The 26,047-nt window shown below is 43.4% G+C and overlaps 1 protein-coding gene across 3 annotated transcripts in view; it reads left to right on the plus strand.

The window, feature by feature from the left end:
• The window catches only part of JAK1 (Janus kinase 1), a 48,035-nt gene that overhangs the window by 17,492 nt on the left and 4,496 nt on the right, over positions 1-26,047 (plus strand). For 2 of the 3 annotated variants that reach the window (XM_065737279.1, XM_065737261.1), the window contains exons 2-18: positions 6,370-6,449; positions 7,537-7,735; positions 9,361-9,484; positions 13,716-13,869; positions 15,424-15,587; positions 15,817-16,159; positions 16,274-16,447; positions 17,196-17,353; positions 18,090-18,213; positions 19,021-19,207; positions 21,040-21,146; positions 22,150-22,296; positions 22,999-23,086; positions 23,624-23,751; positions 24,198-24,333; positions 24,770-24,921; positions 25,107-25,257. In XM_065737279.1, the coding sequence (XP_065593351.1) occupies positions 6,444-6,449; positions 7,537-7,735; positions 9,361-9,484; positions 13,716-13,869; positions 15,424-15,587; positions 15,817-16,159; positions 16,274-16,447; positions 17,196-17,353; positions 18,090-18,213; positions 19,021-19,207; positions 21,040-21,146; positions 22,150-22,296; positions 22,999-23,086; positions 23,624-23,751; positions 24,198-24,333; positions 24,770-24,921; positions 25,107-25,257 (2,542 nt within the window). In that variant the 5' untranslated portion in view covers positions 6,370-6,443. The remainder of the gene's footprint in view (positions 1-6,369; positions 6,450-7,536; positions 7,736-9,360; positions 9,485-13,715; positions 13,870-15,423; positions 15,588-15,816; positions 16,160-16,273; positions 16,448-17,195; positions 17,354-18,089; positions 18,214-19,020; positions 19,208-21,039; positions 21,147-22,149; positions 22,297-22,998; positions 23,087-23,623; positions 23,752-24,197; positions 24,334-24,769; positions 24,922-25,106; positions 25,258-26,047) is intronic. The other variant, XM_065737270.1, reaches the window with a different exon arrangement.

Genomic DNA, 26,047 nt, shown 5'->3' on the forward strand with positions numbered 1-26,047 from the left:
AAAGAAACAAAGAAAAAAACCCCAAACCATCAAACACTTACTAAAGTGCAAAGCCACCACGGGAAGCCTGTGAATACCAGAAATCTTTGCAACTAAAAGTATCTGGGGAGCTCTTGCCATGTGCAGAGTAGATGATGACCAAATATTTAAAGCTGTTGAAGCCTTTATTAGCAGTTTAATTGCAGTAGGTTAGTGGCTCTTCTTTTTGACCCAGTGGTAATGCAGGGGGGTGCTGGTGGGTTAGCTTGTTCTGAGGGCTGCTGTGATTGACTTGAGGTTGCTCCATGCTGCTCTTTCCTGCTGCTCTGGAGATGTTTTGGGCACCTCTGCCCTATTGAAGGATGACACTGTGCAAATCCTTCCTCTGGGTGAGGAATTTTTGCTGTGGCAAATCCTCTTTGTGCACATGGTGGGCAGACATGGGGTGCGCAGGGCCCGGGGGCTGGTGACCCCCAAGCTCAGGGCAGGAGGAAGGAAGGGATGGAGGGAATTGGGACGAGGGGTTCCATTTTGTGAGTTGAAAATGAGAAAGGTTAAGAATGTCAGTAGCTGCTCTCAGGGAAGTGGCTACAGGGCTGACCACAAGAGAAGTGACCCCGCGTGGTTCCTGTGCTGGGAGCTTCACTCGAGCGGGCTGCGAGCAGCCGGGGGCAGCCAGCCAAGGGCAGCTCTGCAGTAGCTCTGTGGTCACCAGCAAGCCCCAGCCCCTTTGCGTGCTGTACATACTCACAAACCAGAAAGCTGCAGTGTGTGTGAAGCCTGCTTACTCATCCCCTTGGTGTTTGGAGAAACGGCTGCTAACTCTGCCCTGTGTTAGAGGCAGCCAAGTTGCAGACCCACGTGGGTTGCTAGGGTGGGTGCTGATTGCCTTGGTAAGTCATTGAATTTCTCCTCTTTTGACTTGCAGGATGGTAGCTTTCTGGTGATGTTCAACCAGTCTTACCTTTGCTTGGCATCAGCTGTTCACTTGTTTTCGTTTACTCCTTACTAGAGATCTAAGACAGGATCGGAAGTCTGGCTTCCACCATTGTAAATCTAAGGTTTCTTTCTTTCTTTCAAAACAAAATATTCCCTTGTTGGGGAGCACCAGTGGATCATGGAGATGGCCTTGAAGGGATGTGTCATCTCTTTATTATGCTGAAGGAGATGTAGTGGTTTTGCAAAAATGGGATACAAGCAGTCACCTCCCGGGTACACGCTAAGTCTGAGTAATTACCCAGAGGAAGAGAGGCAGTGTGGAATGACTCAGTGCCACGTCCAGGTCCTGCAGCTCATCTCCTCTCTGCCAGCATACTGCTGAACAGCTGAAATGAGTGAATGAATAGGGTGGAGATGGGTGGACTGTGGCATGTAGGTGCCTGGTGAGTCCTCAGGTGCCAGCTTTCCTCATCGCACATTTCAGCATGGTGCAGTTTGTGGGACTTCAAGGTTCAGGAGTAGCACAAAGTTGATGGTGACCTCATGATCCTGTCCGGATAAAGAGAGGAGCTGTTATAGAGCTTGCTCTGGAAGGCTGGACAACCCAAGTGCTTCACTTCCATCCTGGTGGCTGCATGGGAACGCTGCTGGTTGCTCCCACATCGCTGTTTCAGAGCAGAGGGGCCGTGGATCACCAGGGTGCTTTCTGCAGGAAGCAAGGCAGTGCTGAAGGTCTATAAAAGTCCCAACACGTTGTTGGACTCTGAGTGTTCCCCTGTACATTTGAGATCCCTTGGCATCCACAGCAGAGAGCTGCATGATGACCTTGGCCCCTGTAGTCTCTCTGCTGCCAGAGAGGAAATGCTGCGTGTGGTTTTGTGGCTTTTCTTCCTTTCTTTCTCTGTTCATTTCCACTCCTTCCTTTCTGGTGGATCTATGTGACACCTACAGCGTGCTTTCCTCTGTGGCACACCTTTACCACTTTCTCATCCAAGAAAACACAAATTTGGAGATCTTTGCCACACCGACTGATTTTTTTGCAAGCTTTTCCATGCATCAGAAACTGAACTTCAGGAAACCCCTTCAATCAGTGCCATACCACCAGGAAGAGGCTGAGTTTCCTGAAGATGTGCCTCATTGCTTGGAAGATGGTGTGGCTCCCTGCCAGAGTGCCTCCATCACCTCTGAGGAGTGCAGACAGAGGGACAGCAGTGAGCAGCATGGAAGAAAGATTAGAATAGGAAAAGGATCATTAATGTCATTCTCTAGGCAGGGATAAAAACAAGCTGTCCATCCTCTTTAAGCCTGGAATCCCCCTCCAGTTCCATTAGCATCAATCTTAGTAGTAAAACTTTTAATGTGATTGGTTTATGGGAGGAAAAAAAAAACAGTTCGGTGTGTAGAAAGTTTGGAGGTATTGGCTACATAGTAGTGACACAAAACTCATGTCATTGCATGGTAGGTTTCCAGAATGGGTCAAAATTTGATACACAAATATGTTTACCTTCAAGGACTTCCTTCCAGTGCTTGAAGGGGAGCTTCAGCATGAGGGAGGCTGATGGTCTAATAGTGACAGGGCAAGGGGTATAGCTTTAACCTAAAAGAAGGGATTTAGGTTAGGTTTTAGGGGGAAATTCTTTACCCGGAGGATGGTGATGCTACCCTGAGAAGCTGTGGGTACCTTAACTTAACCTGGAGGTGCCTGAAGCCAGGTTGGATGGGATCCTGGGCAGCATGATCTGCTGGTTGGCAACCCTGTCCACACCAGGGGGTTGGAACTGGATGATCTGTAACCTAAGCCATGCTGTGATTTCTATGAAACTGATACTGGTTTAGCTGAGAGGTGTTTAATAGTGACAATAAAAGGGTATAATAACAGATTGTATAATTTAAAGTTGTTACTACAACAGAAATGGTGGATGAGGAAGGGTTTAATACATGTCTACAGTTTAAAAGAAGCAAGCTATAAAAGTTGCTGGTCGCTGTTCCTTCCATACCAGCCCAGCCAGGAGAAACCCTGTGGGTGTACAAAGGATTATTAGGCTGAAAGGAGAGCAATTATGCCTGGGTTTGTGTGCACATGCACACATGTACAGCAGCGCTTACGGACAGGATGATACAGTGGTAAACTAGCACACAGCTTGATGGGCGAGCTGAAAAAGTCCTTCCCACATACACGACGTCACAAAATTCAGAGAAGTTGTCGAAATTGAGTTGGAAAAGCACAGGAAATGAGCACTGCTAGTTCTCAGTGTGATGGTGAACTGAGTGGGTTCATAAAGCACTCGGTCTGGTCTGAAGGAGTTATGATGTGAACACGATAGGAGTCTGCAGCCTCTGCTGTGGAGAGACAGATGGCTGAAAATGGAAACACAGAACATCTGGTAACGTTGGCCTGCATATAGCACAGGCTGGCCGATGGACCCGATGGTGGGCACCTTGTTTTTCAGTTCTAAGAACTTTGCTGTGCGTTAACCTTAACTTTTTTGCTGAAAATTTCCACCCTGTGCTCTCTCAGCCCGATGTTTAAAACAAAATTTACAACGTGCAACAGTCATATCGCAGAATGAATGCTATAGAAAAACCGAAGGGGAGTTGGTGGTGGTTGTAGGTGGCTCAGGGAGAGCAGTGCTCAGCAGCATGATACCCAGTGGGATACCCAGATTTGGGATTTTAATGTGCTGCTTGATCATTGCTTGCTGTGCTGGAGTCCTGTCCTTTATCCTTGTTTGGACTGGAGAAGCTGGTTAAGCAGAGCACCCAGGTTTGTTTTAAATGTGTCACGTAGAGCAATGTAATAGCTTGTGCTGCGTGAGTGGGATGCCCTGTGCTGTACCGCCTGTGCTCTGGTTCTTTCTTGGTGTGTCGAAAAGAATAAGTCAAGAAATTTCCAGCTGACACAGACTATTATTACTATAAAATGGCACGCTCTGTTCACTTGAGGAAAGTCTACGTGTTAGTTTCCGAGCATAAGCAACCGTAAACATCCCCTGCAGTGTCCTTTTCATGAGATGAGAAACTAAACGGGCTGCGAGAGAGAAAAAGAGGAAGAACCCAAAAATGGTGCACAAAACTGGTTCTGGTTCTGGTTCAGCCAGACGCTACCTGGGATTTTCCTTTCCGTGCATTTTAGGGACTTTCACCTCAAAACAGACACTCCATGCCCTGTTTGCTCCCCAAGATGTGTAGGAAGCTCAGTCACCCTTTGCCTGGGCCAATTTTACATTTACAAATCTGTTGCTAAGGTAGGAAAACGGATCTATGGGAATCTATAGCTTCCTTTGAATTTGTGTGGGATGAGATTTATTAATGCCCAGTGAAGCTTGGAGCTGGTTTATGTGGTGTCTGACACCTTGAAGTATTTCCCAGCTGACCATTTAATCCTCTGTTTCCTTATTCAAGGGAAGAGTTTCTTGCACATCTTGGTGTTTCTGTGGGGTGTGGGCTCTCACTGGGTACAGAGCATGTCAGCTTGGCAGGAGATGTTGTGGCTTTTCCCCATCCATGTCAGCATATGGACATCCTCTTCTGGTCAGGGACAAAAAGTATTTATTTCCCTTCATTTATTTCCTTGACCTTTGAGGTGTACAGAGGTTGGAAGGGGTTATTCAAGTGTTGTGTGTTGCCCTTTTTTCCTTAGAAATGCCAGGAGTATTGGGCTCCAACTGTTGTAATCTACTGAAGAGCACTTGGCTGCAGCAAGCTGTAGGGAAGAACAGGAATTTCTCACCAGATAGTTCTCAGTTTTAAAAAGTCTTGATGGTTTAGTAGCCAGACAAGAAGCAAATCAATTTGGAGCAACCCTCACTGTAGTTCTTGACTTTCTGTCTTTCTGATACCAAAATTTTATGAGGTCCTCATTTGTGCATGAGTTAAAAGGGATTTCTATGGGCTCCAGGTCTGCTCGTTGACTGAGTCCAAAGAGATGAGATGTCAGTGATGGCATTGGGCAGCCCTGGTGTTTTTTATGTGCTTGTGCACTGAGAATCACACATATGGTTGATCCCCACTTGAGAAGGACAAATTGTTGTCCCCCTGGGCTGGTGGGCCTGCTGAGCTGGGAATCAGCTCTCCCTGCTTTACTGCCCCCAAAATAAGGCATTTCACAAAGGTGGTGAGTGTGTGTGTATGCACTGGTCAGCATTTCCAATGGCCAAAGCTACATTTTGCTGTGGGGATTGCTAGGAGGTGAGACACTCTTTAGGTTATGTTTAATAAAAGATGCGTTCCTGATGCTGAACACAGGACTATCTGGAAAACTTGTTGGTAAACAGCAAGCTAGAAATTGGACATTAGTTTGTTCTCTTCATCCTCAAAAGAGTATTGGATGAAGCAGTGCCTATGGTTCTTTGGTGTTCTGGGAGTCGTTGTCATGATTGCGAAGCAGCAGGAGCTACTAAGCAAAGCTGAAGAATGCTGTGCTGAAAAGCAGCAGTTTAAATTGATGCATCTGTAAGAAGACAGTGGTTTTACATTTCCCTTCACATTTCAAAACCTCTAGGCAATCTTTTTAATGTTATGCCCACACAAGCATTAAAATATATTGAGTTTCATTTGTCAGATCTGTCGTTCTAAAGGGAGTATTTTCAGTTAGATTTCAGCTCCATTCTTAACCTTTTGCATTTAAATTTTCTGGTGCTCTGCAGAAATAATTAGCAGCTTGTTTGCATGTTCCAGTAATCACTATCAATTATTTCTTCTCTGTATCATTGCTGAGAGAGTGTGCATGGAACCTCAGATTTAGCATTAAAGAGGTGCAGATGGATTGCTGTTTCCCTGGTTAGCAGTGAGCTGTAACTTGGGGTGGGAGTCGTTTTGCAAGCCAGCTCCAGCATACTGAGGTGGTTTGTGGTCTTAGGAAAGGCTTAAAAACCATAGGCTATTGGAAGGTGTTCCTGCTGCCTGAGGCACAGCAGTAACTGCAGTGTCCCATGTGAGCAGAGCCAGCCTTCTCTGATACTTATTTCCTCATCCTTCACTGCCCATCCAGAGCTCTGCATCTTCCACGTGGCAAAGGAGAGTGGTAAAGGACAAAACCCGGTACTCTGAAAGGAGGGAGTGAGGAAGAATTAGAGTTACCAGTATTCAGTTAAAAATAGGAAGAAGGAAGTGACTTGTCAAGCCGTGAAGCAAAGGGAAAAAGACTCCTTTGAGTCACTGCTGAGGGCTGCCATGGGTATGGCCCCAAACAGATTGCTGATGCTCTGAAAATGTGGAGAGATACTGAAGTAGTTGAGGCTTTCCCCCTGGGTTTGTTTGCCTCTCAATCTGCACATCCAAAGAGGCAGAAGAAGTGAGCAGATTTACACCCCTAGATGCTCACCCTGACTAGAGTCCACTAATAGCAAGATCCCATCAAGTTGATTGCAAGTGGCTTTTTATCAGCCTGACTGTGTATTTGGTGCCTCAGATACTGTACAAACTAATTCCTGACTTTTTTTTTTTTCCCAGCCAGACACGAGTTACTCTTGGAGAGCGTGAAGATAATCTGTTTCAGTTGCGTAGAGGATCAGACAGGCACATAAATGCAGGTGTGTTGGGTTCTGAGGTTTGGCTTTGTTTGGTTTTCAGTGGGAGAGTTATGTTTGTAAACTGCAGAGTTGGTGGTTTGGGCTCTTGTTACTGACTGAGCTGAAGTTTAGTAAAAAGTGGAACACGGACCCCATAATAGCTGAAGTCTGTGGTCATCCAGCTCCTTTCTGCTCTTTCTATTTAAGTACCAGACACAAAATGCCACGTGCCTTTCCTTTCGAGTTGCTGCTCGCTTGGATCCTTCTTGGCAGCACGGAAGAGGTGTCATCAAACCTCCTTAGTGCTGCTTTAACAATAAAAACAGCTCTCCAGTAAAGGCCTTTTCACCCTGATACCTCAAGTGTATTAAAAATGGCAAAGGGTGAGAGGGGAGGAAGCTTTCAAAAATGTTTGCATGTTAAAGTAGATTGTAAAATTAGAAGCTAACTTCTTTTTTTAAGGGAAGTGTTGATTGATTATATTATATGATTTAATATTGATTATATTATATTATATTAATATGATTATATTAGCCAGTCTGGAGCATTCACTGATTGTTTTTCAGCCAGTTTGGTGCTTAAGGATGTGAAAGTTATTCCTGCTTTACAGTAAGAAAATGAAACTTTCAGAATAGTTATGGAAGCACCAGAAATGAAGTTGTTACCAGAAACAGCATTACCAGCAGCAGAATAACCATTGAGAATTCTTGCTTCACTTTTCCCCTCATTTATGAAAAGCTCTGGGTTTGAATAATCAGGATTCTGGTATGAGAAGCTGGAGAAATGCTTTGCCTACCCTGTCAGTGTTCACTAGTACCAGACTTGTGTACTGACAAGGATTTTCACACAAAATAAGAATGAACCAAAACTCAGAGCCAAACTTAGCTCTAATTTCTTTGCCTTCAAACCATCTTTGATTTTATCCATGAATTGCACTTTGTTTATTCTATCACCTAAATAGTCTGTTTGCAGTCACATTTTTTCTTTCCTTTTGTCTTTTGTTCAGTATGGAGTACTTGCCTCCTGAGCTAACAGCTGGAAGCATGAACCAAATCAGTCACACTCTCTGTCATCATGTTTTCTTTAACTGTTTTCTCTCTCCTTTCAGTATCTAAATGTAAAAGAGGACTGCAAAGCCATGGCTTTCTGTGCAAAAATGAGGAGCACGAAGAAGAGCGAAGTAAACCTGGAAGCTCAGCATCAGGGCTTAGAAATACTTTTCTACCTGCAAGACAAAAGCCCCATTTGTTACACCAGTGGTGAGTTTACGTCGGAGGAGCTGTGCATTGAAGCTGCCCAGAAGTGCTGTGAGTATATGGATTTTGTATGAGTTTTCAATGACAAGGCCTGATGGTATTACAAATGGATATCCTCTGAGCATAAGTCAGTGATTATAGGAAAAATGTTCATGGTATATTGTTCAGGATGGAAATCTTTGCTCTGTGGGTTCTTCAGCTGTTCAGAGTGGAAGAAATGGAAGTGACTTTCCTGAGATCCATGTAACATGATGATCTCCCAGCCTGGTTTCTGACAGATACTACTATTTCCTTCTTTTAGTGGGATGGAATCAGGCTTATTTTGGGAGGACAAAGTATACAAAAAAGTTACATAGACATGTTTTTACCTAAGGCACTAGTTGGTAAGCCTGTTGAGGTCTGTTTCACTTTATTCTGGAGAGGACTAAGGAGAGAAAATGTATTCACTTGCTGCTTTCCCAGTTCTACTTTTCTCCTTTGTTGCCTAACACTCCTTTGTAGAGTTACAGTATCTTTACTTTTAATAACTGACCAGTAAAGTTTCCTGAACTTTGTACGACCACAAAATACATAATGAAAATGTCTTGCTTTGTTCACTGTGTTCCTTGACCCAGCAAAATGATTATTCAGGTGGAATCAGTGAATTGAATCTATGTTTAAACCTGGAACACTAAATACTATTCAGTGATATGGAAGTGGTAAGGCTGGCTGTAGGAGCAGCTAACTGCCTGCTTCTGACATATATGGCTTCCAGAGTTTTCTTTCCCTGCGTCATCTTGGTTCTTCTGACACTGAGAGTTGCCTTTCTCCACCATTCCAAAGAGAAGAATGATGGGAATCTGAAGGACGGATTTCATCAAATAAGTACTCACATTGCTTTTGAATAGTTTTAATGAAAATGAGGAGTGCTTAAGGCTCACCTGTTTGTGTCAGCATGTGAGAGCTATGAGCTGCTGCTGTTTATAGAGCTGTGAACCCATGGACTGTGCAATTGCTGCCAGTAATTTCTGTTAGAAATTTAAAACCTTTCAAGAAGTGACTTTAGGTGAGCTATCCTTATGGGAACTTTCATCTGCCTCCTCTTGGCCTTTGTTAAGTCCATGGCAGACACTGTGAGGTACAGAAATTTTACCCATTTCAGCAAAGAGGTGATGCTGGTCTCTGCTGTAAGCCACAGCTTGGGTAGTTACCCCTCTGGTGGCACCTGCATGCTACTGGTTGGCATGCAGAAAGCTGTGGCTGCCCAGCCCCACCTGCTGTCAGCTTTGCCATTAGGTTGTTCAGGTTTGACTTCCTTGTCTTCTTCGCTTTTACTCTCTTCCCAGTTCGAAACAGGAACAGTTTCCCTGAGTTCTGTAGGACTCTGCAATTGGCCCCAGTTCAGAAAGGCACTTAGGCACATGCATGGAGCAGAGCTGCTTGCCCAGACAGGGCTTTTGCAAAAAGGTACTGCCTCCTGCTGAACAGGAAACAAGCAAGGAATTGAAACAGCCATACCTCTGTAAGGAAACTGTGGCCTGCTTCTCTCTGGGGTGATGTACAAGGGTTAACACAGCTCAGCCTCAACCTACCAGTTAAAGTCTGTTCCACGTTGGAAAACCCTCCTCACGTATTTGGAGTGTGCATGTATTTGGCAGCATTATGAATTGACATGCTGCTTCTCTTTCCTCTGACAGCTATATCTCCTCTGTGCCATAATCTCTTTGCACTGTTTGATGAGAACACAAGGCTGTGGTATGCACCAAACCAGGTCTTTAAGGTAGATGAGAAAACATCACATCGGCTCTATTATCGAATGAGGTAAGTGGAAAACAGCTGAAAAATGACTCCTTGGGAGCCACGGGTTTTTCTTAACAATACATAGATGCTCTTACTGAACACAATGAAGAAGCTAAAAAGCAGAACCAAAAGCAGCAGCTTGCCCTTCACAGATAAAAAAAAAAACATTAACAGGAAAAGCTTAAAACGTCTCCTGATTTTTTTCATCTTTGTGATATAACCTTGAAAACACACCAGAAGTTGAACTCATGTTCATGAAGCTGTAGGTGACTGAACTATCTAAAAGCTAACCTGAAAAAAAAGGCCTCAAAATGTTGCTTTATCTTGTTAGCATTTGGCATGTTTCAGTTTCCATTTGAAGGATTCACAGTGAACCCTGCTCCTGCTGAAGTCAGTGGGAATTTTGCTATTAAGTTGAAAGGACAAAGCAACATGCATTTGGTGTTCTCCTGTAGGACTGTGGGGGAATCCGTGAGGCCTGACTGTGGGTGGCAGTTACTAGCCTGCAGAAGGCACAAGAAAATCCAGACCCTTTTCGAGGGATCTTTGTGCTCTATCTATACCATCAGGTTGAACTTCGGGAGTTAAAGTGTAGCATGTACCTTGCTGAGATGCATGGGGGAGAATGGGCGTTCTAGCCCTCAGCCACTGCCAAGTGAAAGCAGCAGTATGACATGCTGGCACGTGCACTGGCTGAAGGAAGGCTGTCCTTCTTTTTTGATATTATTTTAATATACTATTTTTGTTAGAAGTCCACTTCTGCAACTATTACACTGCCTTTTCTCTTTTTTATTCTGTCTTTTCCCTCTTACGTCATTATGAGCTTTAAGTGTGTGATGTAGGCAAGAAGTACAATAAGCTTTTCTTCCAGGAATAACTAGTCTAGAAACTTTGTCCCAAATTCCTAAATCAAGTCCACCACTGGTCATCATACTGTAAGATAATAAGCTTCTACCTCATATCCCTTCTTTGCCACGAGTTGCAATACTGGCACACACAGTCAGTGTGGAGTTTAGAGAGAAACAACTGTAAAAGAAGCTGTGATACAGCTGTGTGCATTATGTGTTTTTTCTGATAGTTTGAAGTTAAGACAGCATGACTGTAACTTGTACATGCTGATAAGAGAAGGTGTGACACTCAGGTTGTGCATCCAAACTGATCTCTAGGCTTGTTGGAGGATAACAGCCCCTTTCCTTACACAGAGAGCTTTGTAAATATGACCTTTCGACTGCAAGGTACTGCATTGTGATTGCAATCTGTGCTAGACTGGAATTGTTATTATTGGATGAGTTGTTACAGGGAAGAATTATCAACAGTGAACAAAAAGATCTTTGCTTTTCAAACAATGATGGTACTGATACCTATATTTAAAAGAGGAAGAGGGTGCTACAGTCTGTTCTTTTTCTGTACCACTGTTTATTAGCAGCATTAATGACTTAATCTCAGGTAATCTTGGATTTAAACAGCTGTGATTAAGTTTGGCTGATAAACAGCGCACAATAATGGGGTTGGGTGACTGAAGAAAGCTGGGAGGACTCTGATGGCCTCTTACAGAGCATTAAGTGCCCTTTCTTGCTTTAAGAGCAGTCAGATTAGCAGTATGCTGATAACAAAAGAGATTCTCGGTACGATCTGGGCCTGGACATTTTTGATGCGATCTGCTTCGCTCTGCAAGAGAAAAAAAGAAAGATATTTTAATCCTTTGATTAGGAACTCGATGTTTTGATTAACTAATACAGAACGAAGCCTTGGAAAAATGCGTTTGTAGTAGTGGTGGTTTGTTTCTGTGAGCTCTGGAGCTGGGAGTTGAAGTTTGGCAGGGGACTCTCTTTTGTCCATGTACTTTATGCATGAAAATTGGCAAACTTTGGGCCAATAGATGTATGGAAAGTAATTGAATGTGCTTTTAGAAAGATTATATAAATGAAGGTGCTGAAATCTGCATGTTCCAGTCTCCCCAGCAGTATTGTAGTGCGTTGGTGAAGTGGGGTTTTCCTTTCTTTCACTTCTGACCGTTGTGTGTCTTGGCTTGGGCACCTGAACTGGGTAGGGCTGAGCACTGAGAGATGACGAGCAGCACAGGATTGTGAAACTTCTCTGAATGAATATTGTTTACTCAGAGCTCTGTGGGAGGCTGAGTTTCTTCTGAGAAAGGAATACGGCTTGGGATTTTTTCATAGGCTGTTAGGTTGTGAGGAGTCATTTGGAGACAAATCAGTTTTATGAGGACAACCTCATTTCTGAAATGTCATTACATCGATAGATTTGATTTAGCCAAGCTTTATTAATATGATGTATCTATTAAATGAAGGTATGTGACTCAGCGTTTTGAAATGCCTTTAGATGTTAGATCTTGTTGTCTTCTGCTGCTGAAAGCTTGATGCTTGGTTTCTGACTGTGTGGGCTTCCCACCCTCCTCTCCCCATTAAATCCATGCCCACTGGTACAGTTTTCACTAGATTTTAGAAAGACTTGGCTTTTTCACTAGAATCTTTGCAGCAAGCCCCATGTTTCTTTCTCTTGCATCAAGTGCAAAAGGAGTCTACAACAAAAGAAACCACAGTGTTTTGTAACATCCTGCCTCATTAGCACATGGGTGATGGAGGAGTTTAACTATCTCATAGCTGGCTGTTGTTGAAGCCAGTGGTAGCAGTGTTTCTTGGCATGCCAAAGGGACCTAAGGCATATGTTGTGGAAGTATGGGAAAGAAGAGTCCTCAGAGTCACTATAGGAGAAAGAGAAGAGCATTCCTTGGCCAGACTGAATGGATCTCAGAACTCCTTTCCAGGTCTGCAGGACTTCTGAATTTGGGAGCTTCTGGAAATGGGAGCAACCAGAAATGGTGCTCCCATTTCTGGTTGCGAAAGTGGAATAATGTGGTTTTTTTTCTCTCTTTACTGCAAGCCCATCAGTTCCTTCAAGGCAGAGACTCTTCTGCTTTGTTTATATGGTTCCACAAACAATGGGGCTCTAATTTTTATTGCAGCTTATAAGTGTTGTAGACATTTAATGGTAAAAGAACAAGTTCTCCACTCAGTTACAAACAATACACAATGCCTAGCTCATAATTATTTTCAGGAAATACCAAAAGAATTGGAGTTATTAATTATCTTCCATCTTAAGAAGGAACATGTTAAAACAAACTGATTTCCTGGAGGCAGCAGTTTGCTTTGCTTTGCTTTTTGTGCTTGAACCAAAGGATTTCTGCAGTGCCTTACTGTCCCTGTTGGTAGTTTTTGGCATAGTTGTGTGTCAGTGTTCCTGCCCACGCTATATACGTATGCTTCTGTGGGACTTCAAAGACGTATCAGAGGGAAAGAAAGGACCAAAACACATCTCATCTTTTTCTCGTGTTAAGCTTCTTGGTTGCACAAGTTCCCTGTGATTCTGTTGATTACACATTTAGGCAGACTTTGAAAGCTTTAGAAGCTTAGCTGTCAGGATACGAAGCTGGCTGTGGTCACTGTGCACCAGGAACGTCTCCTTTTCACCTCCCATTGTATTAAGTCCTTCTGCACTGCTTGTTCTGGCTACTGCTGAGTACTTCTCTGAAGTGAGAGTGGCATATTCTTACTGAAATCCTTCCTACTTAGAGCTGAGTAATCTGCTCAGGCGTGCCCTTCTAATTGTAAGTACGTCACCATCATGCACAAGGCATGAACTCTCCTAAAGCACAATGATTCAAACCAGATTTAACTGAAGTTCACTTGATTTAATATGTTAATAGAACCCAGAGAAAAACAAATTTCTGGGGTAATTTAGGCAACGATTTTTCAACAGCCTCTAGCAGAGGCTTGATCTCTACAATTCCATAAACTTGCAGCAGATGCCAGCAATTTTAGCAGGTTTTTAAGTACATAGCTTGGTGTGCAGATATGAGTAAAGAGCTTATTTGCAGTGCACATAAAATTGATAGATTGACCGTGTAACTTAAAAACTGGATGATTGCAATTAGTTTCTTTTTCACTATCTCCATCCAACCCAAAGGGAAGCAGAAACTCCAGTGCATGGCTGCTTCCATGTGCAGCCCAGAGGGAAGTACTCAGTGCAGAGGAGGTTTGGAGCCCTGATAACCCTTCAGCTGAGCCATAGATCTTGGAATGCAGACAAACCAATGCTTGGTAGAGGCACACTGGCTTACACTGAGGCAGAAGATTGAAGGGTTTTGATGTGTACCTGATTTTCTTCTGAAAGTTTAAAATAGGTATCCAATCTTTTTTTTTTTTTAATGAATCCTTCTTTTTCTTGCAAGATATTACTTTACAAACTGGCATGGGACTAGTGAAAATGAACCCTCGGTGTGGAGGCATTCCCCAAAGAAGTCGAAGAGCTCTTACGACAAGAAGCTGGCACCAGAAGGAACCCCAATCCTGGATGCAAACTCACTGGAATACATCTTTGCACAGGTAGGGGGCTGTGTGCAAGGGGTCCGTGCTGTTTCACCCCCACAAAAACGATCAGATCCAGCAGGAATACTTTGCTTTAGAAACTTATTTTCCAGCTGTGATGTATGTTTAACTTTACTTCTTGGTGGTTGGTGTTGGTGAGGGTTTTCTTTCGCACTGTGGAGAAAAGAGGATTTGTTGCATGAATAACCCTTTATGGAACATGTAAAGAAATTGCCTTACTGTCCAAGAAAAGCTCAGTTTTACAGCACACTCTCTTTAATATTAACTATTATTTAAAATAGAAACGCTGTCATCATTTCCTTTGTGAAAAATCTGCCCAGAATGACTTTGACATCTACAGTCCAACAGATGAACAGTAGCATTATTAAATCTGCGATGTTGTGACTTCTTAATGAGTCTGTTTTACTGTGTGGTGTTCAAAAATTGACTCATAGCACCACAGCCACGCAGCCTGCCTACGTGCACTTCTCTCCTGCTGTGCCTCCCAGTTGCTGGCAGCACGCTGCATGCTGCTCCTTCCAAGCACACGGGTTCCTGTATCAGAAAGCTTGTGTTCCCCAGCACAACAAAGGTTGTGTACACACCAGTGATTTTGCAAACAAGGCACTGTGGTTTCAGCAGAGGGAAGGGAAATAGTTTCTTAAAAAGATTGGAGTTGATGAAGGCTTGTGAAATGAGTAAATGTAAATGCACTGGAGGGGAGCATGATTGCAGTTAGTTCTGAGTTCAGTAGCTACGAGGTTTTCAGACTTGGAAATGTGGCTGTGTCCTTCAGAAGGTTGATGGCATGGAGCTGCTCCAGCACATCTCATTTTTCTGTTGTGAAACCTCAGTATGAGTAGGATAATGAATATTTCCAGACAATATTGTGTCAGGCTGTATGTTACCATTGGTCATCACATTTTCTATAAAAGACAAGTAGAAAAATGCTCATGCTAATGCAAGGCACAGAGGTATCCATGTGCTTTGACAACCATGTGCCTTTCAGACAGTCACAGAGCAAGGGGCAAGAGCTTGCAGTCTTAAAGCTTTGAGCTGTAGCTTGAAGAATGAGTGTGGGAGTTCACAGAGAGAATCCATTGATGGATGGAAGGTAAAACAGAGGCAAAGTGTTCATTGATTACAGAAAAAATGCAAGGGTGTACTTCAGATAATTTAGAAAAGTGTTTTGTTTTTTTACAGAGGAGTGTTTGGAAGGGTCTCTGAGCAGTGCAGGTGTTGTGCCTGGGAGCCTGCCTGCTTTCTTGGTGGAAAACCTGTGGGAATGTGGAGGTGATACACGTGGTGATGCCACCTGTTCCACAAACCCTAATTGTAAAACGCTTCTGTAGGGCACAGATGTTGATATTTCTCAAACTGGCAGGTTTGTGGGGTGACTAGTTCTTCCTGCACTCACTGTTCTAAGAGGAGATGGCATCTTTTGTGCAGTGCTTATCCTCTGCCCCTTCTTGTCACGACTTTCAGCTTTTGGGTGACTCTTGTGATGTTGGTTGTTAGTATGACAAATGCCAGATGGAGTCACTTGTTTTCGTCTTTCTGCTTCCTATTAAGGGTCAGTATGACTTAGTGAAAGGACTGGCACCAATCCGTGACCCTAAAAATGATCAAGAAGTTCATGAAATTGAAAACGAGTGTCTGGGGATGGCTGTGCTTGCAATCTCTCACTATGCTATCAAGAAAAATGTGAAGCTGCCAGAGCTGCCCAAAGATATCAGGTAAGTCAGGATAACACTGCTGCCCTTGGCTTCCAAAAGGGATCTTAAGCATTTTACTTTCCAGGGGCTGACTGTGCAGGTGTTAGAAGCTCCAGCACTCCAACTGCACAGTGCTTTGCTGCATCTTGTGCTCTGCAAACTACGTTCAAAGAGTAAGGAATGAGCACGTTTTAGAATGAAGAACTTAGGCAACAACCGTATTAACACACAGCGTTGTTTTTCCTTCTAGTTATAAACATTATATTCCTGAAACTTTGAACAAGACTATCAGACAGAGGAACTTCTTAACCAGGATTCGGATAAACAACGTTTTCAAGCATTTCCTTAAAGAGTTCAACAATAAAACCATTTGTGACAGCAGCGTGTCTCCACGCGATCTGAAGGTGAAATACTTATCGACAATGGAGACTTTGACTAAATATTATGGAGCAGAAATATTTGAGACTTCATCTCTGCTCATTTCATCTGAGAGTGAAATAAATAGATTTAATTGCGGAGATGGTGAGATCATTCCGCTGTATGAAGTCATCGTGACGGGAAACAATGGAATTCAGTGGCGGCTCAAGCCAACTGTGAGTATCCCTTGAATTTGAAGGCTGCTTCTGGGGCCATAACAGCTGTTGAAAAAATGATTTTCAGGCACTGTCAGACTCCTTTTATGAATTTTATCTGGAATGTATTTGCAGTCTGTACAGACAGAGAAGGAGAAGAAGAAAAAATCTGATGGCAAAATCAAAAAGGATGAAGAAAGATACAAAACCCGAGATTTGTGGAACAATTTTTCCTACTTTCCTGAAATCACCCACATTGTCATCAAGGAGTCTACTGTTAGCATTAACAAGCAGGATAACAAAAAAATGGTAAGAAGCAAAGCTGGATAGTTTTCCCTCCTGTGGGAGGCGCTAGTGGCGTGGTATTGAGGTGACAGCCTCTCTGGGGAACGCTTTCTTAATGGGACTATTGAATAAAATAAGCTGTCTTCATCACTTAAATCAGTTAAAATATGCTGTATTCATCACTGTACAAATGCAGAAGTGCTAATTAGAAGAGTAGCAAGTTGATGAGGATGGTTATATCTCTGCACTTGTTACTGCATACCACCAGTATTTATCAGTTCCCCAAGCTTTTCATGATCTCCTAGCTACGTTTCTCAACCCGTGGCCTTCCTATGTACAGCTTGGATTAGCAAAATCAGATTGAGGATGAGCTCAGTAAGGATGGCAGAGGGACCCTGGAAGAGAGAGGGAGGAGTGTCAGTTCACAGATAAGCAATTTTAGTGTTCCTAAACCAACTGCTTGGGTTGTCCCTTGGCTTCCCATCCTACGTGACTGCCCTGCTCTTGAATTTGCAAGGTTTCACAGCAATTAGCACAAGAGTTTGCATTGCAGATCTCACATAGGATTCATGCTATAGGAGAATGAAAGTTTCTAGCCAGTAATAAGTGAGGAGGATAGAGAATGGTCACTGTTTGCCCCCTGAATGATTTTCTGCCATGTTTCTGGACAGTTTTATACCCGCTGTGAAAAAAACTGCTGGATATTGAAACCTTCCTGCAGTGTTTTAACAGAACTGTAAGAATTCTTGACTAAAATACCTTTCTCTTGTAGGAATTAAAACTGTCCTCACATGATGAAGCTCTGTCGTTTGCATCATTGATAGATGGATACTTCAGACTTACAGCAGATGCCCACCATTATCTCTGCACGGATGTGGCTCCCCCACTGATTGAACACAACATAAAAAATGGTTGCCACGGACCCATTTGGTTAGTGAACTGGTTTATTTTACCCACTCGAATGATGAATCTTCTAATTCTGCTGCATATGGAACACATAGAGAAAATCCAACATTTGATAGGTTTCTGTAATGACCAGAAGTAGTTACCAAAAGGCTGTAGGACAACTTATTGTTACTTCTGATCCCATGAAAAAAATCACCAGTTCTCTCCCCTTGGGTTTGCTTATCTATAAAGCCATGCTTCCTCCTGCAGGAGTATTTTGAGACTTATTTCACTAATAGCTACAATGGTCCGTTGAGCAGATGGGAATATTTTAGGCAATGAAATATGATCATTATTTACAGTGGCCCTATGAGTAAGTGGATGGATGTGCAATACTTAATGTTTCTTTTTTTATTATTTTACTGAAAGAATTATTCTCCTTTCTGTCCACCTTCCTGGCTTTCACATTTTCAGATGCAGCATGTAGAAAACTAGAAGAGAGCTTGCATGTGCACTGTGATGGAGGCAGAATTTCCCCAGTGGGCGTGCTAAGAGATCAAGAAATCTTTCCTTCTTTGCTCTTGTGTAAAAAATAATAATAAATAGTGAGCATGTGTAATGCACTCACATTATGTTTTAATAATAGTATAAATATTTGGGAGTTGTGGGTGTATGCTTTTATTCCAAATATAGGATTACTCTCCTGTGTACTTACTAATAGTAGGTTTTGGATGCAACTGCTCTTTTAACGTTTTCCTCAATTTCACACTGATTCTTTCAGCACTGAATACGCCATCAACAAACTGCGACAGGAAGGGAATGAAGCAGGAATGTATGTGTTGAGGTGGAGCTGCACGAACTTTAACCACATCCTCATGACTGTGACTTGTTTTGAAGGCCCAGAGGTACGTCAGGTGTGGCCTTCCCAGCAGTTACCTAGCTGAATGGTGGTTCCCCATCACCCATAGTGTTACATTTATGTTCTGTAGGGGAATCCCTCTCAGCTTTCTCTGACAGTGGATGCAGCTGGAGTGCAAGTGGAGGATGCTTGTCCTCATAGCTTTGTTTTGCCCACTTTTTTGTGCTCTGAAAATGTAATTTGTTGCATCCAGAACACTTCCATCCATAGCAGTGAAACTGCATGAACGTGATGTAAATTCAGCTTTGGAAACTCACCTGCTGGGAAAACAGCAGACAGAATTTGCTGCTGCACCTTCTCTAATGCTCCCTGATTTAGCTCTGTGAATGTAATTCTAATGATACTGAAGAAGAATAACAGATACAGAAGTCATTCTTGCCCAGTACCTTTGTGTGAAACTGGAGGATTTGAACCACAGCCTGAAATCTTTGCTGGACAGCCCGGGCTGTGAAAGGCATTCTTGCTGTTTTTAAGTGAGATTTTGAAACCATGCTCCAGATTCTTGATTCGGCAGTTATTGACCGAGGGGAATTGGGACTTGTTAGAGGTTTGCATCCTTATGTTGCTCTTCTTCCACTCTTTCTGTGAGCCTTCCTGGGGCTGAAGGGCACAGGAATTTTGGGGCCTTCTCCTCTTGTTGGAGTTTTAGAGGAACCCAATGTAGGAGCAAATGTTTAACTGGTCCCGGATGTGAATTCGTAGGCTTTATAAATATATTCACTCCTACAGGTGTTCTTTCACTTCAGTGACCAGTATTTTGCTTGTTTTTCCCACCTCCCTTCTCTAATTACAGATGATAAATAGTTCAATCCAGTACAAGAACTTCCAGATTGAGGTGAAGAAAGGCGGGTACTTCCTACATGGTTCAAACAGATCTTTTGCATCCTTAAAAGAGCTGATGGACCACCTGAAAGGACAGATCCTTCGCACAGACAACATCAGCTTTACACTGAAGAGGTGTTGCCAGCCAAAGCCAAGAGGTAGCCTCTGTCCTTTAAGAGAAACAACAAGCTTCAGCAATAGGAAGCATTCCTAATGTCTTCTCTTCTGTATTCTTGTGTGAAGCTCTTTTATTACTCACTGCTTCTCTCTGGAAGGGGAGCCTTGTCAAGAAACAAAAGCAAGCACTGTGAGCAAAGCTTTAGGGGGTTCCCTTTAGTGCTACAAGGTCAGCACAGGATGTTCATGGGCTGGTGCTTTTCAAGAGCCTTGTTTGTATGAACTTTCTGATGACAGCAGCTTCCCCTTTTGCACCTTCACAACGGGCCCCTGCAGTATCCCCTGCAGATGGTGGAGCCTGAGGTCTAGATTTGTGTAAAACCAAAATGTCACAGCTGACTCTGAGTCATGGGCTGCAGTGCTGTGTCAAAGCAAGGCCCATATAAGGTCCTTCCTTCTCTCCACCAAGTCACGTATGCGTGGCCATGCAGCCTGCATTGCTCCAGCAAAGGAGGCTCACAGCCTGCAAGGGGTTGTGAGGCAGCCTTGCATTTGAGCTTGCTTGTTGTTAATGATGATGTGCTATTTACTTGATTACTGTTCACAAAGCAGTGAACCAGACCTAGGCTGGAGTGTTATTGAGCAGAGCACCCCCGCAGCAGTGGATTTGTCTGTGTGATCAGATCGTAGGTGATGAATGTGCATTCATTCAGCTACTACTGCCAACACTTCCCAGAACCGTGTGCTGTAAGGTGCAATTATCGTGCAGCTGAATGTTGTATGACAGAGGAAACACGCAGTGGCATGGTTGGGTTGATCAGATAATGGTTTCCTGTTAGAATGAGGGGAATAACTGAGCTGCGTTAATTAGCTGCTTATTTAGGTCTTAAGCAGAGTAACCTGTAGCTACACACGTGAGTTTTCCACCCTGCTGAAGAACACTGGTAATTGTCTGGAGCACAGAGAGATTAAAACTTGGACCTGTTGATCAAACTTTGACAGCTGCATTTGGAATAATCAGATCAAGGAGTTTTCTGCCCACCTCAGTGTTGTGTTGGCACACTGTTTCCTTTAGTCAGCACAGTGGCACCTCTGAACTTCAGTGGGACCCAGTGTATTATCTTTGCTGCTCCATATTCTCTCTCTTCTCTGTTGGCTTTTTTCCCCTTTTTCTTCTGGAATCTCACAAATAGGAACAGTGCTTTGCACGTATGGTCTGTCACTGATTGCTTTCTGAGTCCTGGTGCACATGTTCTTCTCCCAGTAATGGGAAAGCCAGATGCACACAGGCGTATAAAGTCATTATATTGTCATTAATAATGCCAGCTACCGAAACAGGAAGACAAAATTATTAATTAATGAATTATGTAGATCTAACTGCTTCTCCCTGACAAGAAGCTGTGTGGGGAAGCAGCAGCAGGTTTTCGAGTCTTTTCCTTCTGTTTGTTTCCCATTCCCTAATTTAAGTCCTTGTGCTTTGAAAATAGATGTCTCCCAGAGCACTTTAAAGAAACTTTCAAGGTGGTAAAGAAATGAGGCTCCTGCAGTCTCATACCCATCTGCACACTGAAAAGGGCCATGCCTGTAGGCAGAGTAGAGACGTGTGTTATTTTACCTCACCTGTGGCAGTAGCAGTGCCTGTAAATATGATTGTATATACGTTATAAAATAGCTTTACTTTGGTGAATTCTCTGTGAAACAGTGAGCAGAACTTACCTGCCCAGGAATTAGATCAGTTTCTTCCTTTCTCCCTTCTCATTTGGGAATTTACTTAGCAGTGTGTGTATACAGAAATGTAACTGATGGAGAAGGGTGAGTGCATGGAGTTATCTTTGTGAAGTCTTCAGGAATGTTCTCTCTCCTCACCTTCCAGAAATCTCCAACTTGCTAGTTGCAACCAAGAAGGCTCAGGAATGTCAGCCTGCTTACCATCTAGGGCAGCTGAGTTTCCATCGAATCCGCAAAGAAGAAATAATGCAGGTATGTGTCTTGGAATCTACCCGTGTGGCAGCCCTCCATCCTCAGGTTATATAAAATCACTGCATTCCGGATGGTCGGATATTGCACAAATGGATATTGGAGCAATTTCCCACTGCATTTGGAATGAATTGCTTGTAAAGTACTCTTGAAGAATCATGGAAGTCTCAGGAGCTGCTCTTGCTACCTGGATCGTGCCGTAGCATACATCTGCACCTCTTGAAGCCTGACCCACTGCAGGAACAGGCAGCTTATCCTACGGGAAATAAAAGGCAAAGCATCCAAAAGATTCAAACAGTCTTGGCATTCAAAACCTAATTTCCAAACTGATTGAGCACGTGGCTAAATTTTCTGATGGTCCTTTGCAGTTAATGGCACGTGTCACCTGAATAAAAAACACACAGTGGTTTGAATGCATGAATGACTGTGACTGTTTGGAAAAGTCTTTGCCTCTTAAATCAGGCAGGTTTATTTTAAAAAGAAAAGCATTACTGGCTGAGGAAAACAGGAATGGATAATATTAAGTGTTTTTAGTTTACTGTATTAACAGGCAGCACTCAGACTTCCTTCAAAAATATCCCAAGACAGAATCCTCTATTATTTAGGAGGAAATTACATTCCAAAACAAAGTGTTCTACTGAAATATGATTTCCTTTAACTTTTGGAAGCACATAAAAGATCGACTCAGTAGCAGCTTATTGTAAATAAGAGGCCAGTTACTATTTATTCATTTGATGTTTAGTCTAACGATGTTAGATTACACTGAAGCTGCTCAATGTTAGAGAGAGGCACCAGCCCTTTAATATCAAATGAGTTTACAGTGGTAAGCATTCTCAGAGATCACTAAACTGAAGAATAACACACTGTCACTTGGTTTTTCACTCTAACGATTCTAACCCTGTACGTAGGGCTGATTCTGAGAGGCAGAATAGAGTGTATTTCTGTACATCTGCATTGGTTGTTTCGTGTCCTCATTTGAAAGTATGTGCTGTGTTATGTCTTATAGGGTGAGCATCTTGGAAGAGGGACAAGAACACAGATTTACTCAGGGATTCTTAACTACAAAGATGATGAGAATGAAGGATATCAAAATGAGAAAGAGATTAAAGTGCTCCTCAAGGTTTTGGACCCCAGCCACAGAGACATTTCTTTGGCAAGTTGTTTCTTTTTTTGTCTTGAACTGTAAGCACTGGACCTCACCTCTTTGTAACTGTGGAGTGTCTAAGAACAACAGGGCTGGTGAATGTAATGGGAGAATGGGAGAATGCTGGGGGTATCTCTCAGCAATTTAGGCAGACCGGTCTATCATGGATCAGCCCTCTGAGATACCTAGAAAGCTGCATTTGTGTGCAGGCCGTAAGCACAAGCAAAATGGAGCCAGACCTTGCTGTGGTCCAAAATGCACAGGCACCCCCATCCCTCAGGTCTGAACCGTGTCAGCTGAGAGAAGGATTTCAGTGAAGGTACTGCACTGTACCAGAAATTGCCCCTGTGCTGTGCAGTGAGCTCGGGAGGCTTTCACCAAATCAGTTGTTCAAGTGGCCGCAAGCAAGTTATTTGATTTGCATTTTGCTTAATCATCTGGAAAGAGAGGCTAATGCATCACAGAGGGACGCTCAGACCTGCTGTCTGTGAGAGGGCAGAGAAGAGCACTGGCTGCTGATGTGACCCAGGGAACAGTGAGTGCATCCATGGCAGCTTGCTGCTGCCCCGTTACGATGGGGGGATGGCAAACCCTGCTGTGGGAAGGACATTCATCTTCTGCAAATGTGTATGTTATTGCTCTTCTGCTTTGTTAACTGCATGGATGACTGCCACAGTGATTGAATGGCTAATCTGCTTCCCTTTCTGACAGGCCTTCTTTGAAGCAGCAAGCATGATGAGGCAGGTTTCTCATAAGCACATTGTCTTCCTCCATGGAGTCTGCGTCCGTGACTTAGAAAGTGAGTTCAGTTAACATCTCTTAGATGGGATTTTTAAGCAGCAGGCTTCAGTAGGTACAGGACAGCCATTCATATCAGGGCTGTTCTCAAGGGAGATGTGGTTGGCTGCTGCCATCTCTTGCTTGACTTTTCAGAGCAGACAGAAGTGGAATTGGAGCAGCCAGGCATCTGCAAGGTCCTTTCCATTAATCAGATTTCCTTTGCAGTGCTTCCTTTGAATACATGTCATACTGGATGATTCCCTGAGGTCAGAAAGGCAAAGTGGTGGCAGTAGTGTCAGTACAAACCAGCCTTCCAGCAGCAGCCATCTCCCTGGCATGGCTCTGCTCCGTTGCCTTGGAAATGCTTTGCTCCTGGTTTACTGTTTTTTTACTATGCACAGTCTCTCTTTGAGCACTGAAATAAACTTTAAAGAAGGTGAAATAAAGACATTCTAAGCAGCTTGCCTTGGGGCAGGGGTGGGAGATGGCAACAAGCTGTATCAGGTTGCTCCAGACACTGGTGCTTGCAATGCTGACTGTGCACCTGGCTTTGTAGATATCATGGTTGAAGAGTTTGTTGAATTTGGGCCCCTGGATTTGTTTATGCATCGGAAAAGTGAACTCCTGACAACTCCCTGGAAATTCAACGTAGCCAAGCAACTTGCAAGTGCACTAAGCTACCTGGTAAGACACGAGCATTGCCCTTAGCTCGCTGCAGTCTGAGGTTACGTAGGTGTCACGTGCATAGCTTACTAACTGGGCAGTGGGTCTGTGCAGCGTAGGGGATATTTTTTTTAATATTAACTCTGTTGCTTTAAATAAGGAGAGACTCTCAGAGAAGGGGATGGGCACCTTCTTTGGCAGCAAACCAGACGTTCTTTGTGCTTGTGTTTGCCATCACTTGGAAATTGCAGTTTTGCTTGTCATGAAAAAGGATTTTTTTTTCCCCCAAATTAACCACATTTACAAATACAAAACCTTGCCCTGGTTTTCTCTAGGATAATTTCTTCCAAGCTGTATTTTTGGGTTTCAGCTTGGAGCGTTCTATACCCTGATGCTATAGTGTGTCAAATGCACTTGCAGAGCATTGCTCAGCGCACTCACTGCACTCTTTTCCTACCCTGCTACAGGAGGATAAGGATTTGGTACATGGAAACGTGTGTACTAAAAACATCCTACTGGCAAGAGAGGGGATTGACACCGAATATGGTCCTTTCATAAAGCTGAGTGACCCAGGAATACCAATCACTGTGCTGTCCAGGCAAGGTATGCTACAAGAACTGGATTTTTCTCTTCATTGTGATTGAGAAGGGGAAATTAAAACCACCATTTATACCGTCTAGAACTGGATCTAGAATAAAAGCAGTGCACTACTGTGAAGCTGAAAACCACAACACCGAAGCGAAGGAGCACCGCTGATGGCTGGAGCCTGTTGGATTTGTTTTACTTAATTCCATCTCAAGATCCAGTGAGACAGTATAGAAAGAATCTGTTTCTGAATGGCCCAGACATGAGCTTATAAAAGCCATGGAAATGTCTGTATGAGATCAGGGATTTCAGAATCATGATTTCCCAAAACTGAGCAAATACTCTGGCTTCAGTTTTTTGTAGTTAAGACATGAATAAGTTGGAGGACTGTTTTTTTTTTTTTAAATACTTTCCTATTAATTCCAAACTGCTTTGATTCTTTGTTTTATTGAAGAATGTGTGGAGCGAATCCCCTGGATTGCACCCGAATGTGTTGAAGACTCCAAAAATTTAAGCATTGCAGCAGATAAGTGGAGTTTTGGTACAACACTGTGGGAAATCTGCTATAATGGAGAAACACCACTGAAAGACAAAACATTGGCAGAGGTAAAACTACATTGCCTAAACCTTGACGAGTCACATTTATCTTCTTCAGCTTCCATTTATCAGCTTGCTAATAGAAGTTAACTTGATGAAGTTAAGAAAAAGTTGTCTTATCTACTAATGTAGAACATAGGTTGATAAAGTAACAAGCTAAAACTCATGTGGGAATTTTCATTGGCACTTCACAGAAGGAAAGGTTCTACGAAGGGCATTTCATGTTGATAACACCGTCGTGCAAGGAGCTAGCTGACCTGATGAAACAGTGCATGAACTACGACCCCCACCAGAGACCCTTCTTCAGAGCCATCATGAGAGACATCAACAAGCTGGAGGAGCAAAGTACGGCTTGGTGTTGGTGACTGACTGGAGAGTTGGATAGGGAAGTGAGGGTTGCTTGGGTAAAGCTGGACGTGGTTTAGAGAGAACTGTTGGTGAGAGGTGGACAGTTGGACTGGATGATCTTGTAGGTCTTTCCAGCCTTGGTGATTCTGTGATTCTGTGCTCTCACAGGAGCATTCTTGCATGGTGACAGTATCAAAAGAGTATCTCGAGTTGGAAGGGACCTACAAGGAACATCGAGCCCAAGCCCTGGCTCCAAGCAGCACCACCCAACTTCAAATGCTGTCTCGGAGCGTGGAGCCCAACACTCTCTGAGCTCTGGCAGCTAAACTGCTCTTTAGAAACCATATATTGTAATGTGTAGTGTTAAGTACAAAACAGTCTCACTTCCACAGTGATCTTGCAGATGTTTTGTCAGGTACCCACTTGCTGCTCCTTGGTGGAGTAAGATTCTTGCCCTGAATGTTTTTAAACAAAGAATGTAGGAGGAGCAGGTGTTGCCTGTATTCTAAGAAACGAGGCTGCCCAATAGCTCCAGTTTAGCTTCATGGTGGCCTTTGAGCTCCATGAAATCTCTGCAGCACTCCTGACTGCATCAGAGCATTAACGAAGTTCCTGGTTCGTTGTGTGTTACCGAAGAAAATGAGCACACAAGGGCAAAGCCACATCTTCTGTCTCTAGCAATCCATCGTCACAGAAGCTCAGTAAGTACTGCAGGTGGGCAGGCATGCTGAGAGAAGACTGAGTCAGCCTGGGAAAGTGACAGACTGGCACATAGCAATGGAAGAAA

This window comes from Cyrtonyx montezumae, unplaced genomic scaffold (genome assembly GCF_038088225.1).
Source record: "Cyrtonyx montezumae isolate F1298 unplaced genomic scaffold, pur_monq_1.0 scaffold_1, whole genome shotgun sequence".
NCBI classification, from domain to species: Eukaryota; Metazoa; Chordata; class Aves; order Galliformes; family Odontophoridae; genus Cyrtonyx; species Cyrtonyx montezumae.